This window comes from Anser anser, assembly GCF_964211835.1.
Source record: "Anser anser genome assembly, chromosome: 9".
NCBI classification, from domain to species: Eukaryota; Metazoa; Chordata; class Aves; order Anseriformes; family Anatidae; genus Anser; species Anser anser.
In genome coordinates, this window is record NC_139729.1 from 5,793,963 (window position 1) to 5,821,519 (window position 27,557).

A 27,557-nucleotide genomic window follows, 5' to 3' on the forward strand; every position below is an offset into this window, starting at 1 on the left:
TCGGTCATTTAATCATTAAGTTTCAGGAATGGGCCTGTTAACAAGTCTGCTGATTAGGATTAATTAAGGGGGTGGAATTTCTTACATGGTACTTGATCACAGAGTTTAGATGAAGCACAAAATACTCACAAGAAATCACAGCTCCTGAAACAAAGGAACCAAACTTCAGGTGTTAGTGGTTTTTTTGTTTGTTTGTTTTTTATTTATTTTTTTAATTTTTAAACCAAACTACTCTTTCTTTAAAAATCCATATTTTATATATAGTTAGTCAGCTGCTTAACAGTCAGAAAATATCCAAGGTGGAGGACCCATTTATGTACACTGCCCTGAATTTTTGCCAGCATGTGTTAGGGATTCATCTGTGACTTGCATCTACCATCATCAGGGCTCCCAACCTAACAGATGGTAAGGCCCAACCGAAGAATCATTCTGTAACAATTTCCAAAACACCATGTATATTGGAATTGCCCAATAATCCAATCCTAAAACTTCCACCAAATTCAAAACAAGAAAAATTAGTCCTGATGTAAATCATCTGCCCCGCTCTGTATCACCAGCCTTCATTTCTAACAATATTGCGGCAGCTCTGCTATTTTAAAATATATGCCTAATTATTATAAAGAAAAACAGACAATTTGAAATGTACAAAAATTTATTTCAATTTTTTATATGAAAAAGTGAAAACAACTATTAGTACTGACAGTTTTTTATAGGCATTTAATTGCAAGTGCTTGACAAAACAAGAACAATAGGGGGACCGAAACAGATCCTTCGTATGAGACATACTAACAAGAGCTCTCATTTTTATTAACGTAAGTACGAGGAACTTCCTGCATTACTCCTCATGTGGTTGGTATTTATCCTTCCTTAACAAAAGCATGCAAGTGCTTTTAAATTTGTAATCACGTTCTTGATTCCCCCCCCCCCCAACTGATTAGTGAAATCCAGTGTTTTAAAATAATTTCTTGTCTGCTAAACTGTTATTTTAGTTACACAAGCTTTTGACCAGAGCATTAAGTTCAGTTTGGGGAAACAACGCTACATCCTTCTTCACACACAATTATCGCACCCTGAGCAAAACATACAAACACTATGCATTTTTTTGATACTTAATTTTAGAAGGCATAGAAAAGTTAGTCTGCAATAAGGTACAAGTACCTGCTGTTTTTTTCAGGACATTCAGTAGCCACAGAATATCAAACAAGACACGCATATATTGAAGAACAACCAAAACCGAGAATACAGAAATTTACCATCACTTACCTACTAACTTAGGATCTGCAAGAGAACACTATGCATAACATCAGTGTTTTAGTATTACCTCAACAAGGACATCCAAAGTCGCATTGCAGCCATATCTGTTGTCTCTCAGAGCCTTGAACATACCCAGCCTAACAATATTTTTGCGCTGCTGCTTCTTGGCATACAATCAGCAACAGGTATAAATAAGATAGACAGTGAAAGTGAGAATGGCACAGGTGGAGAACAGTTTTTGCATTTTTCTACTAAAAAAAGCTTCCCCTACATACGTTAATTAAAACCAGAAGGTGTACTCTACTTAAACAACATAATCACAAATTTAGTTTCAGGGTTTTTCTTTTCTGTATGAAAAATACAACACTGCTTTGCACTCTAACTCCATAGAGAGGTAGACTTCATAAAGCACATACTGCTGATCACAGATACCTGAAAAGAAACTATTAAATTGCTCATCCTAACACTTTAGTAAAGGAGCGTTGATTAGATTCAAAGAATTATGTGCCTAAAGACAATAATGGAATCATTCCTGTGCAAGCACATCTCTTCAGGACTGAAAAGAGTTACAGGAGTGTTCCCAGATTCCGACAAATTTCTTCCATCACAAGGTAAAAAAAACATCTAGGCAATGAGTATTTTTTCTCAATGTTAGATACTCAAAAAACCTTCAGGTTTGCTAATTTACATCATCGAACAGGCAGATGTGCCACAAGCAGGACAGGCACTGTGCGCCAAGCAGCGAACAGAGGTCCCGTCCAAAGTGACAACCTAGCTCTTTGGTCTGCTGCCAGCTACTCTGGAGTTGGGTCAAGAAATGCTCTCTAGAAAATGAAGAACTCAAGGTAAACTATATTAAGGTATGATCTCCACAAGTCTGCAAACATCATGGGGACTGGACCTCAGATGAGATACCTACAGAGAAATAGTAGAATTTCTACAGGTCTGTAAACAGCATACACGATATAATTTCTAAGCCTTCTTCAAAAGGAAAAATAGTTATTTCCAAAACAGTAAGTTAACAAATAAATATATTTTCATGGCATATCGACCTCCACCTTCCTTTCCGTAAAGCTCCTAACAATAAGTTATTCCAACTCTGTAAAAGCACATTTTTTATAGTTTTTTTTTTTAATTAAAAATGTAAACATTAGGATTGGTTCTAGGGAATAAGTAGTTAGAACTCAGTTTTATCACACTTAAGCTCTACGCTAAATGGCACATTTTAAGGAAGACTGCAACACTAAAAGGTTCTATTATGTAACCCCTTAGGATAACAATAGCTCCAACTATTTTTTCACACGGTTTGCAAAACTGCAGAAAAGCTTAAGCCCAACTCTTATGATCTAACTGTTGTCATCAAAGCAGTCTTTTCAAGTGACAATTCACATGCCAATCCCAAGAGTTACTCATCATAGAAAAATGGGAAATATGTAGGAAAGAACTGCATAGTTTTAAAATTACATTTCAAAAGTATTATTCTTTTCTGTGATGGATGAAGAAAACCTGTTGTCTGAGAATACCAGCAGCCAAAAAGCCAATGAAGTCTTGAAGCTACAAAGAAGAACTTCGAAGGGAAAAAGTTTGGTGAAACCATCAGTCTTCTTCCAGATTTAATATACATCGAAATGGAGACTGGCAAAGATCACGTTTTGATTCCCAACTCATTTTTTATGCAAGTTCAAATTTGGAGCCTGAACTCACAAAATCTTCTGCGGTTTTGCAACAAATAGTAAAAATAAAAGAATAAATCTGCAAATATTTTAACTCTGAATAGCACTTTACAATTTACATCAACACCTGCCAACTTCATCTTCTGTCAAACCTACGAAGTCTTTGCCTTCTTATTTCCTCTTCTGAGTTCTGCTCGGGTGGAAACCAAAAACCATAGGGTCGCCGCTCATTATTGTATGTTGCTCCACCAAAATCTACAAGACAACGAAACACAACTGTTATTTTGTTCTGTAATTTGAAAAAATGCACGTATATCCTGTAATCCAAAGCATCGCAACACAAAGAAAATTGGGAATTATTTCCAGTTCAAATGGTTCAAGGACTGTCATTTTCCAACAACTGCTCTTAGAACACCGAAATGAAGAACACCACTAAAAGAACTCCCGAACCCCAAAGTCTAGTGTGTATTAACCTGGGAGCAAATGTTTTTCTCAGTCCCTACTTTATACAGGGAACTCCAGATTGTTAGAATATTTAGACATCCTCAGTAGCTACTTCTGGCAAAATAAGCTTTTGTATTTGCTTTTAGTGTAGCAGAACATGTGCTGACCCATACCAGATGCACATACAACTCCCATCCTGTTGGCAGCAAGCAATTTCATAAATAAACTCCACGTGGCAGCTCAGCTAGAGAGAATTATAAGTTAATGTGAGCAGAAATATCACACCAAGACTGAAGGAAGGTTCTCTGCCCTGGCACTGCAAGAGAAAACAAAGTAAAGCAAACGCTCACAATTCGCATTAAGTTATGGAGTAAAGAGAAGATTGAAAGGTTGTGGTTACACACAACTGAGGAGCCTTAGGAAACAAGAATGAGAAACTGTTCTCTGAGCTCACTTACAGAGGTAAGGATAAACAAAGTAGCTTTAAAGCTAACACAACAGTCTTTGTAATACTTGGTATTTCTTAGACATCCACCTCAGAACCTCATTTATTTTAGCAATATTGAAAACCAGAGGCAAATGCTGTATTAAGCTAATTTTCAAAATGGATTTTAACTGCAGCTGTATCCTGTATCAGAAATTGTTTGTAGTGAACACATGAGGCCTGGTGTTTCTATTGCATAATATCAGGAAGTCCAATTTACAAAGGGGTTCTGTTAGTTTCTTATTCACTTAGAAGAGCATTTTAATTTGTAGAGTGCTAACCAAATGTAGGATTTTGAAAACACGTTCAGGATTTCTTCCGTGCTTGCCAAGCAGTCAAGCTCTTGGAAAGGACTTTCAGAGATAACTATAGCTGCTCAAACAGTGCTAAGCAGCAACAACATAAATGTTTATAAAATGAGAAGCAATGTTCAGAAGTATTTTTCAAATTAATTAATGTACAGACAACTTAATTCATATTTTTGTATTTTATCTTCAGTTTGTCCCTCTGTTTCAATTTACCAGAGACAATCCTCAAAATAATTTAAGCTGTTACTCTGCTTCTGAAAAATGCTATGTCACTGACAACTGTTACATGAACTCCTTGGGACCTACCATCACTTTACCCCATCTAGATGCATAGTTCTCCATTGCAAAAGAGCATGCCATGCTAGCAAGTTCATCAAGTTTAAGTGATGAAATGATGCCACCTCTTTTATAATGTGCTCCAACAGTTTATCTTAATACCGTGAAAATTATAAATATACATGCATGGCAACAACAGCAAATGGACATTTGAAAAATTGTTGAGAATGCTACAAAAAACTAATGTGTATTGGAAATCCTAGACCTTAACACAGGGCAAATTGCTTCTCAATTTTTTTTTTTAATTCAAAATCCAAGAACAATCTCATTGTCTGAAAAAAAAAAAAACACACCAGTTCATATGCAGCATGGACAGAATGGTTTTCATTAACAAAAAGATTCAGCTGAGCTAAGTGTTCATTTACTACATTTATTTTCCCTCATTTTACTTTCTTATACAAGGCGTGTTCAAAAAGAAAAAAACAAGCAGTTGTTTTGCTGAGACACACATGGGCTTACAATATTTCAAAACCCAATGAAAATCCTTTCTAAAGAAAAAATAACTTCAAACTGGAAGGCACAAAGCAAGGTGGCCAGTAAAGATCTGCAGAAGGGAAGCCTACGAACTGTCTGTGTGCTGTGCTGTGGAAGGGCTGACAACTGAAAGATCAAACTAGTAGGAAGGCAGGTGTTGGCTAGTGAACTTAGGAAGAAAAGTAGCATATAATGAAACCAGATTCAGCTGGACTGTTAGAAGAGCTGGTCAGGTCAATACTGAACACACGGTTTCTTCTGCTTCTAAGACAGATGATAGCCATAAGAAACATGTAAAACATTCCCTCCAGGAGGACAGAGGGCCTGTTTTGGGTAACACAAATACCTTAATGCCTTCATACATGAACTTGATTATTTATTTGAATCATGCCTCAGAGTCTAATCTTTGCTGTATTCATATTTTTCATATCATTCCTAGTCAGTCGAGGGAGGTGATTGTCCTGCTCTACTCTGCACTGGTGCAGCCTCACCTCAAGTACTGTGTGCAGTTCTGGGCACCACAGTACAAAAAGGATGTAAAACTGTTGGAGAGTGTCCAGAGGAGGGCGACGAAGATGGTGAAGGGCCTAGAGGGGAAGACATATGAGGAGCGGCTGAGGTCACTGGGCTTGTTCAGCCTGGAGAAGTGGAGGCTGAGGGGGGACCTCATCGCAGTCTACAACTTCCTCGCGAGGGGGAGTGGAGAGGCAGGGGACCTATTCACTATAAACACCAGTGATAGGACCCGCGGGAACGGTGTTAAGCTGCGGCAGGGGAAGTTCAGGCTAGACATCAGGAAGAGGTTCTTCACTGAGAGGGTGGTGGCACACTGGAACAGGCTCCCCAGTGAAGCAGGCACTGCACCAAACCTGTCTGAATTTAAGAAGCGATTGGACTGTGCACTTAGCCACATGGTCTAAACTTTGGGCAGACCTGTGTGGTGACAAGAGTTGGACTAGATGATCCTTATGGGTCCCTTCCAACTCGGGATATTCTATGATTCTATGATATCATCCAGACAGACTTGTTAAAGTAACAAAAGTTGTTAGAAGCACATACTTAGAGACCAGACTATCAGTCAGTGCCTTGGGTTAGCTTCCTCTAGCTACTGCGCATTCAAGATAATACAGGAGAGTTGATATAAAATAATCTCACTGCATTCTCCAGTGATCTAATAAGTCTCAAGATGTTTAGTCTACTTAACAAGGAGACATGCATTAAGCAAAATAGTCGATACACAAATTCAAACGTATCTTTCATTCCCAAATATTGAAAAGGATTTGCTAACCAACTCGAGAGGAACCTTGACCTATTCTAGATATGCTACTTAACCTACCTTAGGTTAAGACAGAAAGATATCTATTTCTCTTTAGAGCAAGAAGGAAAACATAGATTAACTTCAGCTACAAGGAGAATTTCAGGCAGACTGCATATTCAGCATAATCAAATAGAAGTCTTCAGCTGCAAATAGCAAGCTTTATTCATTTCTTTAGTTTATATTCATCTATTTCACGCATCCACAGTACATCCTCCAAAAAAAGTTGAAGACCTTATGTTATTCCACGCTCTTCTCTATGCAGATTCTTCCCTTCTGGTTCATTAGTGCATATTCACTAGTGTTTATGTGTATTTTCTAATTCCTTCCATTGAATGATACTAAGACATTCATTACTTTATAAAATTACTTAAGTGACTTATTTTGCTATTCACATGACCTGTATTTTATTCTCCTGGACTGTTTTTCCAGTAAGTTGCACAAATCAAGTAATGAACAATGTCAAAAAACAAAAGGAAGTAAAGCCCTAAAAATGAGGTCTAAGACAGGAGTACAGCATGAACAAAATAAATCGTACGAAGAGTTTGACAAAAATCAAACTCAAAGGTCTGAAAATTTCTTCTGGCAAAAAGGAATAAACACAAGTAAAATTTCATCACCCTTACACATTTGCTTAGAATTAGGAAGTTACCCAAGTTCTGTCCTCAGCAGTATAAAACAACAGGCCTGTTCTTGGAAAGTATTTCTGTGATGCTATGAAACTTGGTTCAATGCTTCTGAATTGTAAAGCTCACGGGGCGTTTCTGGTCATTTCTGTACCAAACCCATAATTTAAATTTACTTTTGTCTTAACAGAGCCGATGTGAAACTATTAATCCTTATTACAATCTGTATTTTTTATCCATTAAAAAACAAAAATAGCAACAGTTAGGAAATGTACATACTGCCACAGGTAAGCCAGAGAGGTATGGATATCCTAAAAGCAGAAGACATTGCCAGACTCTGATCTAACATATTAATTTTTTTCTGTTGAGCTCATGCTGTGTAAAAGATTCTGCATTTCTGTTTGTTCCGCTAAGGAAATAAAAGTAGACATTGAAAAGGCAATCTTCATATCCACCTCCAAATAACTGAAAATGGAGACAGTGCTACATAGTAAAACTCTCATTATCTCAAAAATCCTGAATACCAACAGGATCAGAAATAATTCTGGCAAATTCTTTAATTACATGCAGAAACTCCTTTCTTTAATAAGGCAAATGGGCTTGTTTTTCCATTTAAAAAACTGTAAAAAGTATCCAGAAATCTAACTGGATACATTTTTTCAACTAGACTGCGTTTTTCATCCAAACATTGCTTCACATAAGGTTGATTTTAAAAAGTACTAAATAAATGCATTATTCTTGCTTTACATATGTCATAGTAACATATCAAAAACTGCCTAGCTGAACACTTAAGCTGTGTAATCAATTGGATAAATGCAGGCAAAAAGTCTCAAGTAATGCTTATCTGAATCACCATTTCTCCCTCTTGAAAAACACACAAAGATTAAAATTTTTTAGGTTCATCAAACATAGATGCTAGCCACACCTCCTCATGGACAACATGATATAAATGGTGCTACACAGACTCTGATGGGTTACCAAAGAACTGAACAAGTGCAGACTTCACACTCACTGCCACCTTACAATGCTTTGCCTGGGAACCACATCTGAAATATGTAACTGAGGCAATGTCTAATTAATCCTTTCCAGAATGGATCATTTCTCTCTGTACTTAAGCTCGCTAAACATAACCAAATTCATTAGCACAAAAAACTGCTTGAGCTAATGACAGTAAGACTTTCTGATCACATCCAGCCAGCTTTCAGGGCCAGCTGAGCTTGCTCATCGATGTTTACATGACTGCACGTACTACATTAAAGATGAAAGACAAAAGTGTCCCATATATTCCTTTTGAGCATAATTGTAAAACCTACCTGCACACTGACAATAGCAGGGAATGTGTGTAATTATTATGTGTGTATAAAATAATTATATATTTTTTAAATGCAAGCTACAGACTATCAATAGAAAAAAATTATAGAAGGGACACAACACGGTTGGCCTTAAGACCATAAGGATGTAGACATGACTTTGGCCAACAAGACACAGCATAGAGATTTCTAATTTTCTTGAAATTACTAGAATATGGTAGTTTATTTAGTCAGACATCAGGAAAAGGTCCAGAACATTATTTTTAAGATAGTCTCAGTAAATAAATTGCAAGTTATACCCAGTCTATAAAATTAATCCAGTGATAAAACAACAAGAGAAAAAATAGTAAATCAGTGGGTAAATCCAAGATTAGGATTATTCACTGACCTTAGTCTGGAGCTGCTTTTAACTGTAAATTAAATTTGTTAGTGTTCTTAAGAATTTTAATATATTTAAAATCACATTTAAAAAAAAAAAAGCTTTGTCTTTCTTTTAGGGCATTTCTGCATGCCTAACAAAGACACAACAAAGAAATTCTAAACAATATCCATTTCCCCATGCCAAGACCAAGAAACCCAGATGAATGGAAAAACCAATGCAGACTGAAGCCACTCCAAAGCAACTACCACTTTCTCCAGAGTGGAAGAGTGTTTTTATGTAGCCCACACACAGCTTCTTCTAATTATGCCCACAGCTGTTAAGCAGAACTGCTTGTTCTCCAGCAAGGTGACCCTGCCAAACCCACTGTGAAAGTAACAACATTTGTTCCTTTACAAAAACATCCAAGTTACTAAGGAAAAAAAAATAAACGTCCAGAGACCACTGAAGTTGATATAAAAACTCCCACTTGTATCACTGCGTCTTGGGTCAAAACTCCAAGAATAGAGTTACTCCATATGCAGACCATGCATTTATAAATAGATGTAGCATGAATGTAAGCAAAACACTGCTAACTACAATTGAAGATTTAATTATTTCTTCATTGATTTCTTGCTATTTTCACTTTTCTTTGGCAGTTGACATTTTTGCATGAAGAAAAGCATCCAAAAGAAAGCTGTATTGACGATACCTTCCAAAATGTTCTTGCATACTTAGGAAGTCAGAAAAAAGCAGCATTCTGTATACCTTTTAGCATGAAGATCTAAATGTATCAGTATCATATGCTTTTTTTTTTTAATGCAAACAAAATTAATGGTTAATGAGACATAGAATAAAATCTTTAGTATCAATAATCAGAACCTAGGAACTACTGTGTCACTGTGACTTGTTGTTTAAAGACCAAAGGAAGTTAACCCTTCAAGGCAATGTTTCCAAAAACACAGGATATAGTACCAAGCATTTGATGGAAGGAATGAAAGATGTGCTGCACTGCAAAATGAGTGCCATCATCTCCAGGTATTAAATACTGAGTATAGTAAACTCACCACAGTGCTACATCCATGACAAACTAGAGAAAAGCAAATACCAGGACAAAACTTGGAGCAGAACAGCCTTGAAAGACATACTGTATTAGGGTATTAAACAGAATCTAAAGTTATGTTCTAAACTATTGAAGTGTACTAGCATCACAATGCTTCAATAATTTATTTTTTCCCACTTTCATAAGTGCAAACACTTCATCATTCAAGTAGAATAAGTCCTACTTTTAAATTACTGGCATCTTTTTAATCCCTTTAATACACAACTCAAGAGTACTGCACCCAAGCAAGCCCCAAACCTGAGGCAATCCTGTATGTAACAATTGGGCAGAACTTTTTCAGGAAAGACAGAATAGAAATTGTTCCCAATCACATTCATCTGCATCAACAACTTTATAATTGGACTTTGCATCAAAAAGTTTCTGGTAATGATCATTTAGCAGAACACAGCTCAGCTCTTCCAGTTCACTAAGCTGTTGAACTAGCCTTCTTTTGGATGTAGGACTGTGTCAAAGGCAAGAGGCAAAGGAGGCGTACAGTGCTCTTGAATAATGGGCAGGAAGGGAAGTAGAAAAGGCTGAGAACCAACTACTGAATACCACATGAGCATTCAAGTGCAGAGGAGGGCCGCAAAGATGATCAGAGGGCTGGAGCACCTCTCATATGAAGAAAGGCTGAGAGAAGCTGTGGATGCCCCATTCCTGGAGGTGTTCAAGGCCAGGCAGGATGGGGCCTTGGCCAACCTCATCTAGCGGGTGGCGTCCCTGCCGATGACAGGGGGGTTGGAGTTAGATGACCTTTAAGGCCCCTTCCAGCCTGAGCCATTCTATAATTGTATGATTCTCTTAGTACATTTTCCTCCAGACACCTGAAGGAATGCCCTTTACACACTACACTTGAAAGGACTTTTCGCCTCATCTAGATGAACACCAATCGGAGTATATGCATTCGTGTATACTAATAATCCTAAAGACAGGAGAACAAGAAAGATGTGCAGCACTGAGAACATGAACAGACAGCAGAAAAATAATTTTCCCTGATTATGTTAATTCTGTATTAGTCTTTACATAATTTAAAATCTTGAACACTGTCACCATTGAATGAAACTGTACCAATACCTCAGTGTCTCCTCTCAAACCAAGCACAATTGGTCCTGAACTGCTTATTACCTGTGTTTTAGTGTCTGAAAAAAGTGGGCACAGCCATAAAAAAAGCTAAAAATAAAACAAATCGAACAAGATGCACAAGATTTAAGACAGGATTATAAGGGATTCAAGTCCAAACCCAGTATTTTCAAAATACCTACACCTATTTGAATATACCTAGCATTATCTTTAGAGGTCAAGTGTATACAAAGTTTAAAGCAACTACTATTACATCCATTCTAACATTTCTGAGGGAATTAATTAGACCATGCTTTTGATTTAAGATCTCTAAACCAGATAAAGAATACAGCTTGTCAACATACAAAAACGAGAGCCCTAGATCTGAAGGAGCTGTGAATTCTGGTTGTCCATCCCATCTAACTTCCACTGCTGCACAGCTACTGGAACAGAAATAGTTTAACAGTGCACAAGGAGGCTTCCAAATGGTCAATTTTCAGTCCAACACCTTTCAGGCAAAGTTAAATGAACACCAGTTTAGAATGCAAAGGGCAGCAACTATTTCAGTTTTCTGAAGCTAACGAGTTCATGTGTGTAAATTGAGATTTCAGAATATAACCATTTCTCTGCTTTACAGAATGATTTGTCACAGAATGGTAACTCATAGGTGCCAAAAGGTCATGGGTCTATGGTTCACACCAAGCCTGTTGTGAAAGACTTAGTGGCGCTTCTTCTTACATATCTGGTGAGCATTTGTCACCACTACAAAGAGAATCAGAACTTTTATTCCCAAAAATAGTTTTTTGTTTTGTTTTGTTTTAATACTACGCATCACTAATCTTCTTTCAGAAATTGAGTTCTGTTGCTGGAAAACTCTAGCTATGATTCTTGCTACAATTCTATTGCTAGAAAAAAGAGCGACAGTATTAGCTTTTCACTGGGAGATCCTGCTCGAGAACTCCCTAATTTATTAGTTTCCAGTGCAATTTCATCACTTTACTAAGAGATTCTAATTTGTTTAAAATACCAGTGCAGCACATGAAATGGAAAATTAAATGGGACAAGGGTCCCTTCAAGGAATGAGATATTCCTGAGATAAACCGAATACTTCACTTCTGACAGACTTACATCTGAAACTTGGTATCTATCTACTTAACTATGGAGTCCGGGAAGCAGAAGTAATATTGCAAATGAAACTGGAATGCTGTCTGAATACAACTACCCAAGACAAAAATCAAGCACAGTCTGCAGTTTTGAAACAAAATGACAGGATTTTGCTTATCTGTGTCTCATAAATAGTGAAAAAGAACTGCTTGATGAAATTAGGAAGATATTTTATACAATAAAGAAAAATCGACGGCTATCAATAACAAACATTTCTACTCCTAGGCATGTTGGTTTGGATTTTTATTTATTTTTAACTTACAAGATATTTATCTTTTAGATAAATAGTAACAAGAAGAAAGCTCCAATGGTAAACTTGCTTATTAGCCTCAGGAAAATTTTTAAGTTCAAAAGCATTAGGAAACCAGGAATCAATAAGTATTTATAACAGAATTCTGGCTACTATGGTCTGCTACTAACACCAAGCATACACCAGAACTTCACGTGAAAATGCTAAATATTTACCAATTAAATTTCCTGGAAATTTGCCTAAACAAAGTGCTAGCAATCAGTATCATAGACCACATATGCAATGCTAGAAAGTTATTTCTGAAGATATTTAGAGCAAGAACTTCACTTGAAGGAGAGAGCTTTTCTCCCAGAACATGTTTCTGGGTACCCAAGACCAACTAAAAGAAAAGTTGGCCTTTCAGAATCAGATGCCAATCACAGCACGTGACTTTATGAAATGTACTTTAATCTGACATCATGCACTGCTTATCGAAGCATATAATTTATTTTAAGACATTTCTACAAAAAAACATTTAAATGCAATGACTGGCATTCCTACCATAGCAAAAGGGGAAAGACAACCCTGCCCGGAGAAAAATGGAATTATACAGCATTTCTGTTTCATACTACTCAATCTTCAATGGATTTAGCAAGTTTCATAGCCTAAATAGAAAAAAAAAGCCCAATCTCAATAAAAGAAAGCAGAAATGGGAACTAAATTTAAATTCAGAGAACTGCTAAGCCAGATGACTAAATATTTCATAACCACATTGCAGATGTACCTATGATTGGTACATACTGGGCCATCTAAACATTTTGATTTTTTTTTCCTTTAATTTAAATCAGATTAGAATCAAAGAAATGCATATTTGCACTGAAACTTATGAGGACTATCTATATATGTATATTTCATTTTAACCACAAAATACAAAAACTACATGTTTAAAAACTTTCTTCTTAAGAGAAAAATTCTTTTGTGCAGAGACATGAGCACGCAGGGGATTCTTAACATTATTGAGACTGAAAGACATAAACTTAGAAGTCCAGCTCACAAAAATACCCACCACCCACCACCACAAAAATCCCCATCCCACACTAATCCAGATATTTCTTCTGAGCAAAATAGCAAGGAAACAACAGATAAGAACACGAGAGACGGTATACCGGGGTTACCGTATACAGCTGCTAATATGAGGATTAAACCAAAATAGAAAGCCATATATTTTTAATTTCATAGTAAAACCATATAATTTAAATATCGTAAATAAATTTTAATTCAAACAGTAATTGTCCTTGTCTGACTTAACTAAAGGAGAAGTTATTGTAATTTGTGAGTAATATAAAATTACTTTATGAGAATCAGAATGAAAATAAAAAGTAACGAAAACTAATGCTGTTTACATTGGTTGTTGTTTGACAATATCTAAAACTAGTGATGGAAAGAATATAAAGTTCTTTTTAGTAAATGAGCTTAGGTCATTATGACAATTTGACAGACTGCCAAAACCAGTGCCTACATAAATCTCACAAACAACCCTAGCAATTACTTTTTCTTGCATTAGATACCTATTATTATTATTAAAGAATTTTTCAGGATATGGCACAAAAATAAAATTGCAGTTCTGGAATGTCTGAATGTAGATTAAGTAGAAAGACAGTACCTTTATGCTGGGTTTAGATAAACTCATGTATGGGATTATATAAAAATAATTACTTAGATTAAACTTGTTGCCTGTCTTAATACAAATTAGTTTTCAGTTGTGGACAACGACTGATACCAGGAAATTCTGGACTATGCCACTGACTCTTTTAAAAGCTCAGCAGGATACTAACACAGCAGTTTGTAAGAATGGATCAACATTCCGAATCTAATAGTACATTCTGTGGCCTAAAAACCCTAATAAATACATTTGTCTAAGAAAAAAATTATGTCTATTTTCAGCCAAGCCACAGAGCAAATGTGATAGTATAAATTCCACAGTTGGAATGGAAACAAAAAGATATGGAAATACTGCCTTGAATTTTGCTTCTGGTACCTGTTTTTACATCCATTTAGCTGCCTGTTTCAAATTATGTTAGGCAATTTTTAGTCATGTTAAGTACCTGTTTCATCATCCATATAATTGCAAGCTACAGCAAATGCCATGCTTCAAGGAAAAACGTGTCCTGTTCAAAGGACAATACTCACTCAAGCTTTATTTTTCAGACTGACAAAGAAGAATACTCTATTTGCTCATTACCACAATACATTTCATTTCACACTTTTGTCACTCTGAAGCAGGTATGATCAGTTACAAACTCTATACTACTTTCTTTTGGAAATAAGATGTGCCCATAGGTAACTTCAACCTTTAAGTAGCTTGTTTTATTAAATATTTTTCAAAGTTGAGCTCTGAAGTCTTACTTTTCCAAACTAAAGTACTGTGACAAACAGAGAAAGCTGCAAAATTAAAGCACCGCTGTGAAACCACTAAAAATACCACCTATATAAATTTAATTGTACCAAACTACATTGGAAACAACATACAATATATTTTCCCACTTCACTTATCTGTGAGGTTTAAAAACTTGACCTAACACTGAAAACAGACACGAGCATAGACATAAGAAATGCTGTCGTCTCAAACTGAAGTTAAAAATGTGACTTGGTATGCCAGTTATCTGCTAGCGAGACATACTTAGCTAGAGATGCTATTTAAATTCTTTCTCGGGTTTCAAAGGGCATTCTCCAAGTAAGAATACATTTCCTCTTACAGTTGAAAATCTATCTTTGTCCAAATACAGCACAGTACTTCAAAAAGCAAACAGAAAAAAGCACTTACCTATAGTGATGTAGATTATTTATGGCTACAAATGGAAAGCTGCAGGTGTTCCATACTGATGCATGAAAGACTAAAATGTATGCTGTCCAGTTTTGTATATTATCATAATCTTGTCATTGTTATTACAAACTGACTTCATTTTATGGCAGTGAAAATAAAAGCATTTTCTTTTATTGTAATACCAACTCCTACGTGCATATATTTTCTACAGTGAGCTCAGAATTTGACATCTTTGGACACTTTGGATTTGAGTAATAATTTATGTTTTTGCCTTCTGCAGTGTGACTTAAGGCCTCAAAAGAACATCAAAATGGCTTTAAAACTACATCTAAAGTCATCATTCATCCAAAGGCGTGAGGCATCCATTAAATGCCTAGGCTCCAATGACTCAAAAGCCATTAGCACTCAGCTGTTATAGACAAAGCTCACAGGAGCAGGAGTCTTATATAGGGTGTTTTGAAAAACAAGTAAACAAAAATTCACAGTTTTACTGTGCTGACAGTATAAAAACACAAAAAAATACAAACAAGGTTCATGCTCTTGCAAGACAACACATTCCAAAACACTTAAAAGCTTTGAAAGATTTTTCTCAAAATCAATCTGTAAAAAATGATGTAAAACATCAAGTAAAAATGTCAGTAAAGTAAAAAAAATATCCCTTCCATTAAAGCTCACTTTAGACCCATTCCTTCTCAAAACCTTATTTAGGACAAATTTATATAGGACAAAATATGGATATTACCTGTTTGTTGTGGTGGTTTTGCTGGTTTTTGCTTTGTTTTAAAATGTCTAAAACAGCATGAACAATATCTAATTTGCCAACTTTTGCTGGCAGACCAGATGGACTAGATGTTGTATTATTAATTTGCTTGAAAGCTAAGACCCTCACCAGCTTCTGAGTTTTTCTGAAAAGTTTGATTTAAAAGGAACTGCTCAGATTATTATCATTTCTAAAACTTATTACACTATTAATTTTCCTGCAGGAAACAGTGGGTTTTTTTTGTTTTGATTTTAAGTTTATAGTCTCACAATATTTATGGACAGTTAGAAGCCTAAATATGTAAAACTACAAAAACCGCTTTTTTAAAACTAGTTTTCCTAAAAGACTGCACTTCAGCCTCAAAAGTGACTTCTCACAATAGATGGAAAGCAAAAGGCTATATTTACGTTAAAAAACATGTTAATCAATTTTTCAAACTGAAGAAACCTTTTTATACACAACATTGCCTCATCTGCTGCCTTTTTAAAATTATCTTCCAGATAACACATCCTTCGTAATATATATGATCACAGACCGTGCGAAAGAAAGTGATGACGACTTGTCAAGATATTTACTTTCATATTTTGCCTGATATTTCTAACAGCCATAAATCAGTGATGTAAATTAATTTTCTGAGCAATGATTAATGAATAGTGCATCGTGTTTTAAGAGTTGCAGTGACAAATATGAGTTTCTGTATCTTTTTCCTAATGAATGCTTCCTTGCACCCAGGAAGTTAGAATACCAAGACTATGAACAAAAGAAGAAAAATTACATTGATAAGTGGCAGTCAGGTTATTTTTATTAAGATTTAATGTTAGAGCTTCATCAAATTTAAAAGAAACCTTTCAGCTTTGACAACTTAAGGAGAACGTAAAGCCTTTGGTTGAAGTCACATATTGACATACAACAGATTAAAGAGCAGCTTTTGACATTAAAAATCTCAATACCAGACAACACATGCAGTAATTTTTGTCCTTTGTTTCATCACTTAAATATAAAAATGTTGCACAACTGATGTAAACATTACACCTGATGCTTTAGTAATGTACTGTTAGCCTAGTATATTTTCGCTCTAATCGCAGTTTTCAGAATGAGAAATATATTGTACTAAGAATTTTTTCTGTTGACTTTACTTGCATTATAGAAAAATAAAGTATATCCTAGTTAATATATTTTATACCAATTCAACTAATAATTTGCAATTAAAAACAAATACTGTATTTATTCCTAAACTGCTTTTATTTTTTCTTTTGGTCTTTCCACTAGCTAGCACAAACTTTCTTTAGGGTCAAAGAGGAAAATGTGAAGAGTAAGACATCCATACGTTGCTCCTCAAATACATATAAAAAGCAAAAAATACACAAAAAGTTTAAATATTGGCAGCATCAATTCCTCTGTTATACTGCTCCCTACTACTCTTTAGAATGTGAGGGGTTTACTTGGCACAGCAACTTAGTTTACTTCAGTTTTGTTTGTTATAAGAGCAATTCTATTACTATAGAAGTAGCAGGTAAATCAAACAGTAAGCAATTACTAATAAATGCAGTTACACAAAGAATGGTACTCCGTCCCCACATGTCATTCTCTGAAAATTCTACCAGTAAACTTTTGTCCATTTCTGAATGGATGTCAAAAGACTGGAAATAAATCATGAACAATACATCTTCCCCGTGTTCCTCCCACCTCAATATGAATCATAATTTGATATATGAAATGCAATAGAAACCTTACCTCTTTCATTAAGACTGTTTAGCACTGCCCTTTCAAGCTGTTCTTCCTCTGTAAGCCCACCTGTATAATCGTAGTAGTTCCTTGGTGTTGTGTTTTGATAATCTGGATATCTATAATAATAATAATCTGTAAAATTAAAAGGAAAATAAACTGATGATATTCAGTGGGAGGGGAGGAAGCCAGACATTATCTTTGTTATCTTTCTTCCACAAATTTGTTTCATTTGGGAGAGAAAAAAACTATTAGGATTTTTATGATATGCCACGAATCAAAATACATTTTTGTAATTTGCAAAGCCAGACTACAGTAACAGGAGAGAGAACAATAATGACAAGAAAGATGCATCAAACATCTCCATCTGTTATCAGTTATAAATAAGTGACATAGAATTACCATTATTTAAAGTTTCAATCAAATTGAAAGATGGTTTTCATCATCTCCTTTTAACATTTAAACATCATTACTAGGACACCTTATCTACGTCACTGAAACAGCAACCACAAAACAGGTATGCTTCAGGCTTTTTTCCACCCGTCTCTCATTTCACCCTAGTGGCCATAAACAGTATATACGACTGTCATCCTAAATTCAAGTAATGTTTGAAATTAGAATACACACGGATGAAGACTTCTGCATTTTTTGTAGGAAAATATGCAACTAATTTGTGCTATGTATGCTCTGAACAAACTAACAAAACCCAAAACACACTGCAGATCTCATCTAATGCCACAGCCACTGTATGTTGCCTCTGATAATGACCACCAAGCATTTCTGACCACTTACAAAATCTGTCAAAACAAGCATGAACAAACCATCATCCATCCAAATCCTTTTGGGATTTAAAAGAAAAGAAAACAACCTGGCAAGAGACTTGAATGAGAATCTCTTCCTTTAACACAATCTAAACCTGAACACAGAAAACCTCTGCTGAGTAAAACTAAGGAGCGAAGTGCCATTTTTCTATTCCTCTTTTGTATTGTCAGTATATAGAACTTTGGATATTTAACTTCTCTTCTAGACACCCGGACAGTAGATTTTGAAGAATCACACAGCCAGTTTCTCCAAGTGATAGAAAACTTATACAAGATTTTCCAAATGAAAAAAATAATGAAAATATTTGTGTGACAAGTACAGCATGCCATTCTTTTCATCTTCAAATTAACACAGGATTATTATTGATGTTGATATCTCAATAGTTACATAGATTTAATGTATAACTTTCCTGTGGAGTTTCTGTGATTAATACCAAGCACAAACTACAAAGTGAGGATATATATAATTTTATATCCATGTTTGTGCATGGATGCAAATGCACGTTATACATGGACACACAAGAAAGTAATTTTGCCCATTTGTAAATTCTTCCTTTTTGGAACATACAACAACTAACACTGGCAGAAATTTTCATACAACTGCAGTGAAGACTTGGTATTATCCTCCCGTAACTTGAACTTCTGCCATTTCTCAAGTTATTTGCTATTCCTCTGGCTAGAAAGAGATAAATACATAATTTCAAATCTGTATAAATTAGGCATATTGTTAACAAGCTTTAAAAGCCTTTCAGTCATACTGGCTATATTTAAGAGACAGTTCTGCAGAAAAAAATAAAATCAACTGCAGGATACCTTTGAGCTGATATATATAAAGATCGCATCTGAAATATATATCTATTCCTCTCATTCCCCTCTGCATTATGCTAATCTGAATGAACGTTGTTTTCGCTACAAATCTATTTTCTGGAGGCTTCAAAACGGTGTGCATGAAGACTATAAAAATCATGGTGTTATCTGATGAAAAAGGATGTCATTTTAAGTTTGCTCTATTGTAATTTTTTTGTGTGATGTTTTACACTGTCATCAAGATGTAAGTGCTGGCAAAGCTGCAATCTTTTATTTTACAAAGAGAAACAATTCAGTAATATTGACATGTTCAAGGTGTTCCTACTAATCAAAATAAATGTCCCTATACTTTATTCATGAACTGCATTTTGAGAAAACCTAATTCAGTCACCAAACGCTAAATGTGTTAAAATCACACTTGAAATCTTCATTTTCCTTCTAAAGCTGTTTCTCTGTACTGGTTCATAAAATCTGTTCTTATCATCTATTTATTTTGTATTTAATTGGTATTTGAAGTCAGAAAGTAATAAAGCACCAATACCAGCAAATGAAAAATTAATCAAGGTAAGAATGTACTGCACATGCATCATTAGCATACAATACTAGAAAGTTTTCTTAATTCACAGATAGTGAAATCCATTACTATAACACACAAAAAGCAAAAGGTTAACTCTTCCATGAAGACTCCTATGAATAGGTGAAAGAAAATTATGATGTATATATACACAGGGAATGAACATATTAAATATATATCTTTTATAATTACAATTATTAATCAATTCAGAGTATTGAATTTACTACAGAAAAAGTATTTACATCTAAAGCCAAGCATGCAAGATAGGATAATTTGTGTTAACCTTGTTCCTTTATCTCCCTTTCATACACACTAGCTCAAAGCAACACCATGGTTACTTCGGGGACTGCCCAAGACACACAACACAAAACAAATTTATTTTCCATCAGTGTACCAAATCTTTTTCTCTGGTGCTATGTCATTATTCATCATTCTAAATATACTACATGAAATATCTTCCCTTCTCCCTGATTAGGGAGACCTGGAAAAAGAAGTAAAGGGCAGTTTGGAATCTGCTCCTATTCCTCAAGAGTTGTCTTTTACACCCACCCACACTCTGAGCAGCTGGTGTTTATAGAGCGGATGCAACAGATTACTGAGTTTAAATGTCAAGTGCAAATTCTTATCCTCATTAGCAAATCAAATTCCTTTTTCTGATATAAATTCTTAGTTTCCACATGCTACTGTATTGGCATACTGAAGGAAGATTTGGTCATTACCAAGGTGGAACACAGAGCAATGCAACAGAACAGTAACTGTAGCTCAGCAAACATCTGTAACTGGCCTGAGACTGCCAGTTGGAAACAGGTAGCTCACACTCCCTTTGTAGTCTAGATCCTAGAAAGGAATGGGTAAGTTTGCCAAATCAGGGCAGATTTACCAATGTTTAAAAGGCTGCTTCTGGTAGACAATTTCCTCCTTGCTGCAGACTCTGCAAAAGGGATAGTATTGCCCCAGGGTAGCATTTTATAAAGTCATAACCTTAATGTAAGGTTTAAAGACTCTTGTACAAAACACATCCAACACGGTTCCCCAAGTAGGAAAAGACAAGGCCAGACAAACTGATTTTGATTAGCAAGTGCACATATAGGCAGAATATTTGGTAGGTTCTCTCTCATTAGCAAAAATTATATCCATATTTGTAACGCTGAAAGTGAGCTGAAATAAGTTTTTAGGTAAGTGGGTGACAGCATTTACCTGAATAACCTGAGTAGTAGTCCCTTGGCCTGTCAGGATCAGTGAATGAAGTAAAACCACCTAAATATAAGAATAATGCATGCACTATTAGAATAAAACAATCATAGTCTCTCTTTAAAACACAGAATCAAATTTAAGCAACATACCCAAGTAGACTAGAAAGATGCAAACCAACCTATGATCTCCAGAACTTATAATGAATAATTTCTGCACTGAGATTGTACATTGGTAAAAATGGGTTAATGCATAGAGACCTTAGGATTGGAATAACACTGCATTGTTTGTGCTCTGCTGACAAAAATCACCTGTTTAATGGAAAATCCCTTCTTCCAGTCTTTAGTCACACAGCAACCTTCACAGCAGCAGGATCTCTACATTATGTCTCACTAACAGTACCATGGCTCTTATCCCAGAATCACAGAACAATTCTGTTTGGAAGGGACCTCAGGAGGTCCCTAGCCCAAAACCCGCTCAAAGCAGGGTCAGCTATGATATCAGACCAGTTTATTTAGTCAGGGTTTTATTCTGCCAGGTCTTGAAAACATCCAAGGATGGAGACTGCAGAATTTCCCTATGCAACCTAATCCAATGCTCAACAGTCCTAACAGTCATCATGCCCCAGAAAAAGAAAATATTAACTTTTAAATAAATAGTGAGTTTACTCAAGTAGGGTAGGAACTCTGATGCTTCGGTCTTTATTTTTCCACTTAAAACTGCTTTCCACTTAAGCATATATGACAGACTAACACCAAACTGCGATAAAACCTCCCATGAGAATGCACACATCTGAACAAGCAATTTTTCACTGTACAAACACCACATCCATGATCAACTTAATGGCACAGTCATAAATAAGGTGCCCAACTTATTAAGTAATCGGACAAAAATTCTGACAACCAAGTCCAGCACAACTGTTGTTAAAGGGCTCAGGTTTCTAATTAAAACACTGGAGTTTAAGGGCATATTCATATGAAAGTTTGTATGGCTATATTTAAAATTGTTTGTCTGAAGATGTCTAAAGATTCTACCTTTAAAAAATTACTTCTACAATACGAAAAACCGTATCAACTCACTATTGGAAAGCTTGGGGAATCTTGCAACAATTTCTCAAGCATCCCACAATCTTTTTTGAAATTTAGCAGCTTCCACATGAATGGATACAAGCAACAGAAACCCATCATAGAAACACACTGTGTTCTGACATATGTCTACAGCTTCACCACTCTATTTAAAATGACATTTTCATTGGCATCTTACATGAAATATTTTACTTTAAATATGTAATTTAAAAACAAAGGTAAAAACATGATACCTGAAAGGCACCTTTAACACAGATAAGAACAAGTAAAGAAAAAAAGTGAGCTTTTCTTCTGCATTCAGTTTATCAGTCAGTGTATCTTTAATCCCCTAAAAACTGCTGGAATTGCCTCAATGTCTGCAAGTATATAAGGTTTACTGAATTTTAAGACTAAAAGTGGCTCATGCAGATTTTACAAATCAAACCAAATTATATACCTGCACAGGCTTTCATGATCTTTTTCAGAGGTCCCATGGTGTACATCAGTCCAACAAGAATCCCTGCCAGATGCCCAGCGAAAGAAGTCCTTAAAAAAACGATAATAATAATCTTGTGAGTGACGGAAAGATTTTTTCTTTTTGGTAGGAATCCTTTAGGGGAAGTGCAAAGTTTGCTGTAACCCAGAAAGTCCCTGAGTAACTAAGCATAGAAAAGTGACTTGCCTGCAAAGACACAGGGCAATGCAAACATTTATTAATTTCTGCTCTGACCTACTCAATCTGATTTCTAACATTAGTGTTAATTACTGATTAAACCCACATGTGCAGTTTGCAGAAAAACAAACTTTTTTTTTTAAAACCTTATTCATTTTGAGGAAAAGCTCCAAGCAAACCTCACTCCCAGCTGTGACTGAGAAGTATGGCCACAACAAATTAAAGACTGAGCTATAAAGTTAATCACGTAGTTTAATACAGTGCTCCTTGCAAGAGTTATTTACTTCCCTCATTTCATGATTTATAGAAGTATCCTACACGGTTTGACCTAAGCAACTTATCAATGTGAACGGAAGTGCCAAGTTTTCTTTCTTCATAAATACCCTAAAAGTGGTGGGTATATACAGTTAAAGAAAAGCATGTAACAAATATCCTGAAAAAGCCAGAAGCTAATTGGAAAGATCCCTTGAATTGCTTGTTTAGCAGATAGAATACTGTTTCCCTAAAAGCTTTTAAACTGAAGTCTTATTGAGGTAGTAAACTAGTTTTAATTCAGAGAACTTAAATCCACAGAATTGCACTGAAATGTCCTGGTAGGATCTGCCAAAATTATTTCAAGTGAAAGCATGAATACAGTACTATCAATACAACCCCACCATGAGTTTATCTTAACCATAAATGCATACCTGTTGCAACATGTTTGTAAAACAGTGCTTTCAAAATTAAAAGAACAATGAGTGAAATGCTGAAATCCAAATTTTTTTCTAAATACATCACCAATTTCTTTTTAAAAACTTATCACTGCCCACTTTTATATGGAATGAAAAGACTTAAAAGTCTTGAGAAATCACCAACATGGAAGCATAAATGTAGTATAAATAAGGAAATTTGCTCCAAGTATCACCATGAATATTGTGATTTGATAAGTTCATAAACTAATTTTCAGCACTCAAATTAAGAGTTTAGTGAAAAAAATTAATCAGGTTCTTCATCTTTATTATGAATTTGCCAAAGCCACTTTTTTTTTTAAAGAGAAAACATTTCCTGAACTATGCAATTATAAATAAATCAGCCCGCTATATTTATAGTGGCTGTCCAAACAACAAATACCATTATCTTTTTTTTCCCCCCTTCCCTCTATAAAGCAGAAAAGGAACTTCTGTCTGAAGTAAAAATAGATTTAAACATACATTTTACATTCTGGTCAAAAATCCAAAACAGATATAGTAATGATACCATATGCACTCGTGATGGTAAAACTTCCAGACACCACTTGTAAAAGTATGTGAGAAAAAACATGTGTCACTAGAGGGAGATAAAGATCAGATTTAAATTCACTCCTTTGCCACCTACTGAACCACAAACTTGAATTCTGCTACGCAGAGTTGCAGCTCTCCCACAAGTAAGCAATAGCATAAATGTTGCTGTGAAAATGCACAGGTAAGAGGTAGTTAGGGATTAGGGATAAATTAGGGATTTATAAACGAACTAGTTTTCCAAACAGATTTTTCTGGAACAGATTTTCCAAATTAGGAAAAATACATCCCTGACGTGGAGAATGCCTGTACACAAAAAACATCAAATACTTAAAGATGCATTACACTAGAAATTACCAACATGAGATTGATTCACCTATATTACTGGCAGTGTTTTAAACAAATTTTATGCTCATCTAAGCACAACGCTGTTCCACAAAACCCAAAATCAAAGCCTTTGCTTGCAACACAGTGAAGCTGTATATTTATACAATATGAGCAATCAGAAACCTTCAACTTTAATAAGTCTTTTGGGGGATAAATTCCACTTCATGTCTACTGAACAGTGTTTAGGCACCTAGTACACTAACCTAATACTTGTTTTATTATATTCAAGGAGAACGCACTAATAATGAAGATGTTTAAACAGCTTTTCCTAAACCAAAAACAATACCAGGTACACTGTCACACATATGTGCTACCACTGACATGCACAAAATAATTATATTTGATAAACCAAATCTTCATATATCTCGTCATACAATTTGTGTGACAAACACAAATACGCTACTTGTAATTACTTAGGAAAAGCAATTACATAGCATACAGATAGAAGCCCTTATATTAGCAAAATGCTTAATGTTTCATCCAAGTTAAACAAACATCACTTCTTGCAACGTTATCTTAGAACGTGTTACATTCTAATTTACTCTAATGGTGACTTAATACTTTTTTTTTTGCTAACGTGTAATCTATATTATGGAAAAGATCTGTATAGGCATTTCCTAAATGGAACAACTAAAAGACATAGATACTATGCAATTTTACAAAGAAAAAATAGTTATTCTATTAAAAACTTCAAACCTCAAAATAAAAAGTGATAGGACAATGGGGAATGGTTTTAAACTAAAAGAGAGGAGATTTAGATTAGATGTTAGGAGGAAGTTCTTCACTCAGAGGGTGGTGAGGCACTGGCACAGGTTGCCCAGAGGAGCTGTGGGTGCCCCATCCCTGGAGGTGCCCAAGGCCAGGCTGGATGGGCCCTGGGCAGCCTCGGTTGGTGGGCCATGGGCATGGGGGTTGGAACTAGGTGATCTTTAAGGTCCCTTCACAACCCAAGTCACCCTGTGCAAACAAATGAAAAAACAAGTTAACCATACAGCTGAATTCTAAAGTAGTCAGACTGTCTTTTGCAGCTGTTTTGAAGATAGGTTAGTTTTGGAAGACTGGAAGGGTATTTCTATACTCAAGTAAGTAACATCAAAAGCAGAAAACGGCTATGTCATGAACAAATCAGTCAAATCCCCCAGGTTCCCTCCTTTGACAGGGCTCCAAGCCTCCCAAGAAAGGGAGAAATTGCAGACGACAGGGTGTGAGAATGAAGCACTGTCTCATGGCATTTCTCATGAAGAGGGTTTCTCATAAATTTTAAGCAGTAAAACTACACTAAGCAGATATGTATCTGGCCAAAAAGCCTGGCTTAATGCTCATCAGTGATTCATTATCAAACTAAGGATATGAACCAAATGGATTTCCACAAGAGTCTATACCAAGTATTGTTTGCAAATGACAACAAGCTGAGAGAAGCTACACGAGTGACAGGAGATGGCATTATAATTTAAAGCAACCTTGACACAGTGACAAAGCATTAGGATATAATTCAAAGACAAGTATGAAGTTCTGAACACGTCACAGAAACCAGCTATACAAACAGGCTGGAAGGGACTAGCTAGTGCGAAAGTTTCAGGAGAGAAGCTGGCACACGCAGCGAGACATACAACGAAGCACGGGTCAGTGGGCCACACCACTACAGGAAACAAGGGTTTCACTGCGAACACATAGACAGGAGCGCTGCCTGAAAGTAAAATGAAGTAAAACTTTCCACTCTGTTCAACAGTGATAGGTCTCAGCTGGAAAACTAAGCCAAAGACAACAACACCAAGAAGCCTACAACTTCTGGGAAAAGACTGAAGGAACCACTATCACTTAGCCCATTGACTAAACCTCTCATGGATACAACATATTTAAAAAACGCACAAGAGCCAGAAATAGGAATGAACAAACTCTGCACCTTCACAACCCATAGAGTAAGTGGTAACAAACAACTTGCAGCAAGAGACTTGAGGACACCAGAGCGGCAGAGCCGGCTGCCTGGAGGGACTGGGCCTCCCACCCAGAGGGGCAGAGGCCTCCCAAACCCTGATGGGTTCGGGCCCACTTGCCCTTGCTTAGCAAGGTAAAATGTGAGGCTGCTAAGCCCCTGCAAAGATCCGTTTGATATAGTGGTGATCTTGGGAAGCACATTATACTAAATACTGATGAGTATAAACATTTATGGTTATACAAGTATGTATGTGTATAGAGATATATCATTGTCCTTTTGAATGCTCTGAGTAATAACTGCATTCTGATATCACATTCATTCAGATCCCCTATAATGTTTCTTATTTAATGAAAATATGTAGACTGGAATTATTCAATATAAGTAAACTGGATAAAATAACTTTCACACATGCAATTAATGTTCTTCTAACCACATGCCTTAGCCCAAAGTGGATATTCCTGTTTCCAATGAACTCAAATATAATTGAACCATTAATTCCTGATAATACTTCAGTGTCGATGTCAACCTTCTTGACATTTTACTACATTTTACAGTGAATTTTAATTTTCAGTAGACTGGCTTTTCAAAAAAATTTGCATAATGGATTTCTGGCCTACAAGGCTGTATGAGTTTTATCTGCTGACATTAAAGCTAATGGCAAAACTACAACTGTTTTCACAAGGCAGGACAACATACAAGTTTTGGAATTAAATGTCATTTTAGCTGAAACGAATGAATATAATTTATAGAAAAGCACAAAAGTTGTGTGAAACTCTTGTCCAAACACATTACCAAGGCTCCTTTCATTTGTATTATAAACTCCACTCCTCTCAAATCTAATCCAGAAAATTGAGGTTACTCCTATTTTCTGCTTTTTAGATATTGTGAAATAATTATATATATAGTTAAAAACCCTATCAACCATAAAGCAACTTCCATTATCAAATTCCAAAATAGTATTTTTACATTATTTGCAATAATAGCAATATCTTGACTTGCATGTATATTTTTCTAAGTTGACTGTTATTAAATTGTTAGACTAATAAATATCCTTCTGATTGCAACAACAAGATAAACTACTGCCTTTTCTCCTGCTGGTTAAGAAAAACTGACAGAATTATTGCTTGTGGTATAACTTATAGTTTGCATAATGCAAACTGAACTTTGAGTGGGAATAGAAACAGGATTCTTGACTTTTTAAATTGCATGCTTTTTTCCTAAATGTCAATGAGCTTTATCAATATTAAATAATGTTCTCTCTGGTATAAAGAAATTCAAATGATGTCTCATTTAATTTTTGTTTGAAAATGTAGATCTCCCCAGAGATCTTATTTCAACCATTCACTTCATACCAATGATAATTATGCAATATGTCTAAATACCGTTTCCTGAAGAAACTT

The 27,557-nt window shown here is 35.6% G+C and overlaps 1 protein-coding gene across 7 annotated transcripts in view; it reads right to left on the minus strand.

The window, feature by feature from the left end:
- Window positions 1–634: 634 nt before the first annotated feature.
- The window catches only part of RHBDD1 (rhomboid domain containing 1), a 39,057-nt gene continuing 12,134 nt past the window's right edge, over window positions 635–27,557 (minus strand). For all 7 annotated transcript variants that reach the window (XM_083849456.1, XM_083849455.1, XM_083849454.1 and 4 more), the window contains 4 exons: window positions 22,363–22,451; window positions 20,848–20,907; window positions 17,458–17,583; window positions 635–3,182 (listed from right to left, as the gene is read on the minus strand). In XM_083849456.1, coding sequence (XP_083705582.1) covers window positions 3,064–3,182; window positions 17,458–17,583; window positions 20,848–20,907; window positions 22,363–22,451 — 394 coding nt within the window. In that variant the 3' untranslated portion in view covers window positions 635–3,063. The remainder of the gene's footprint in view (window positions 3,183–17,457; window positions 17,584–20,847; window positions 20,908–22,362; window positions 22,452–27,557) is intronic.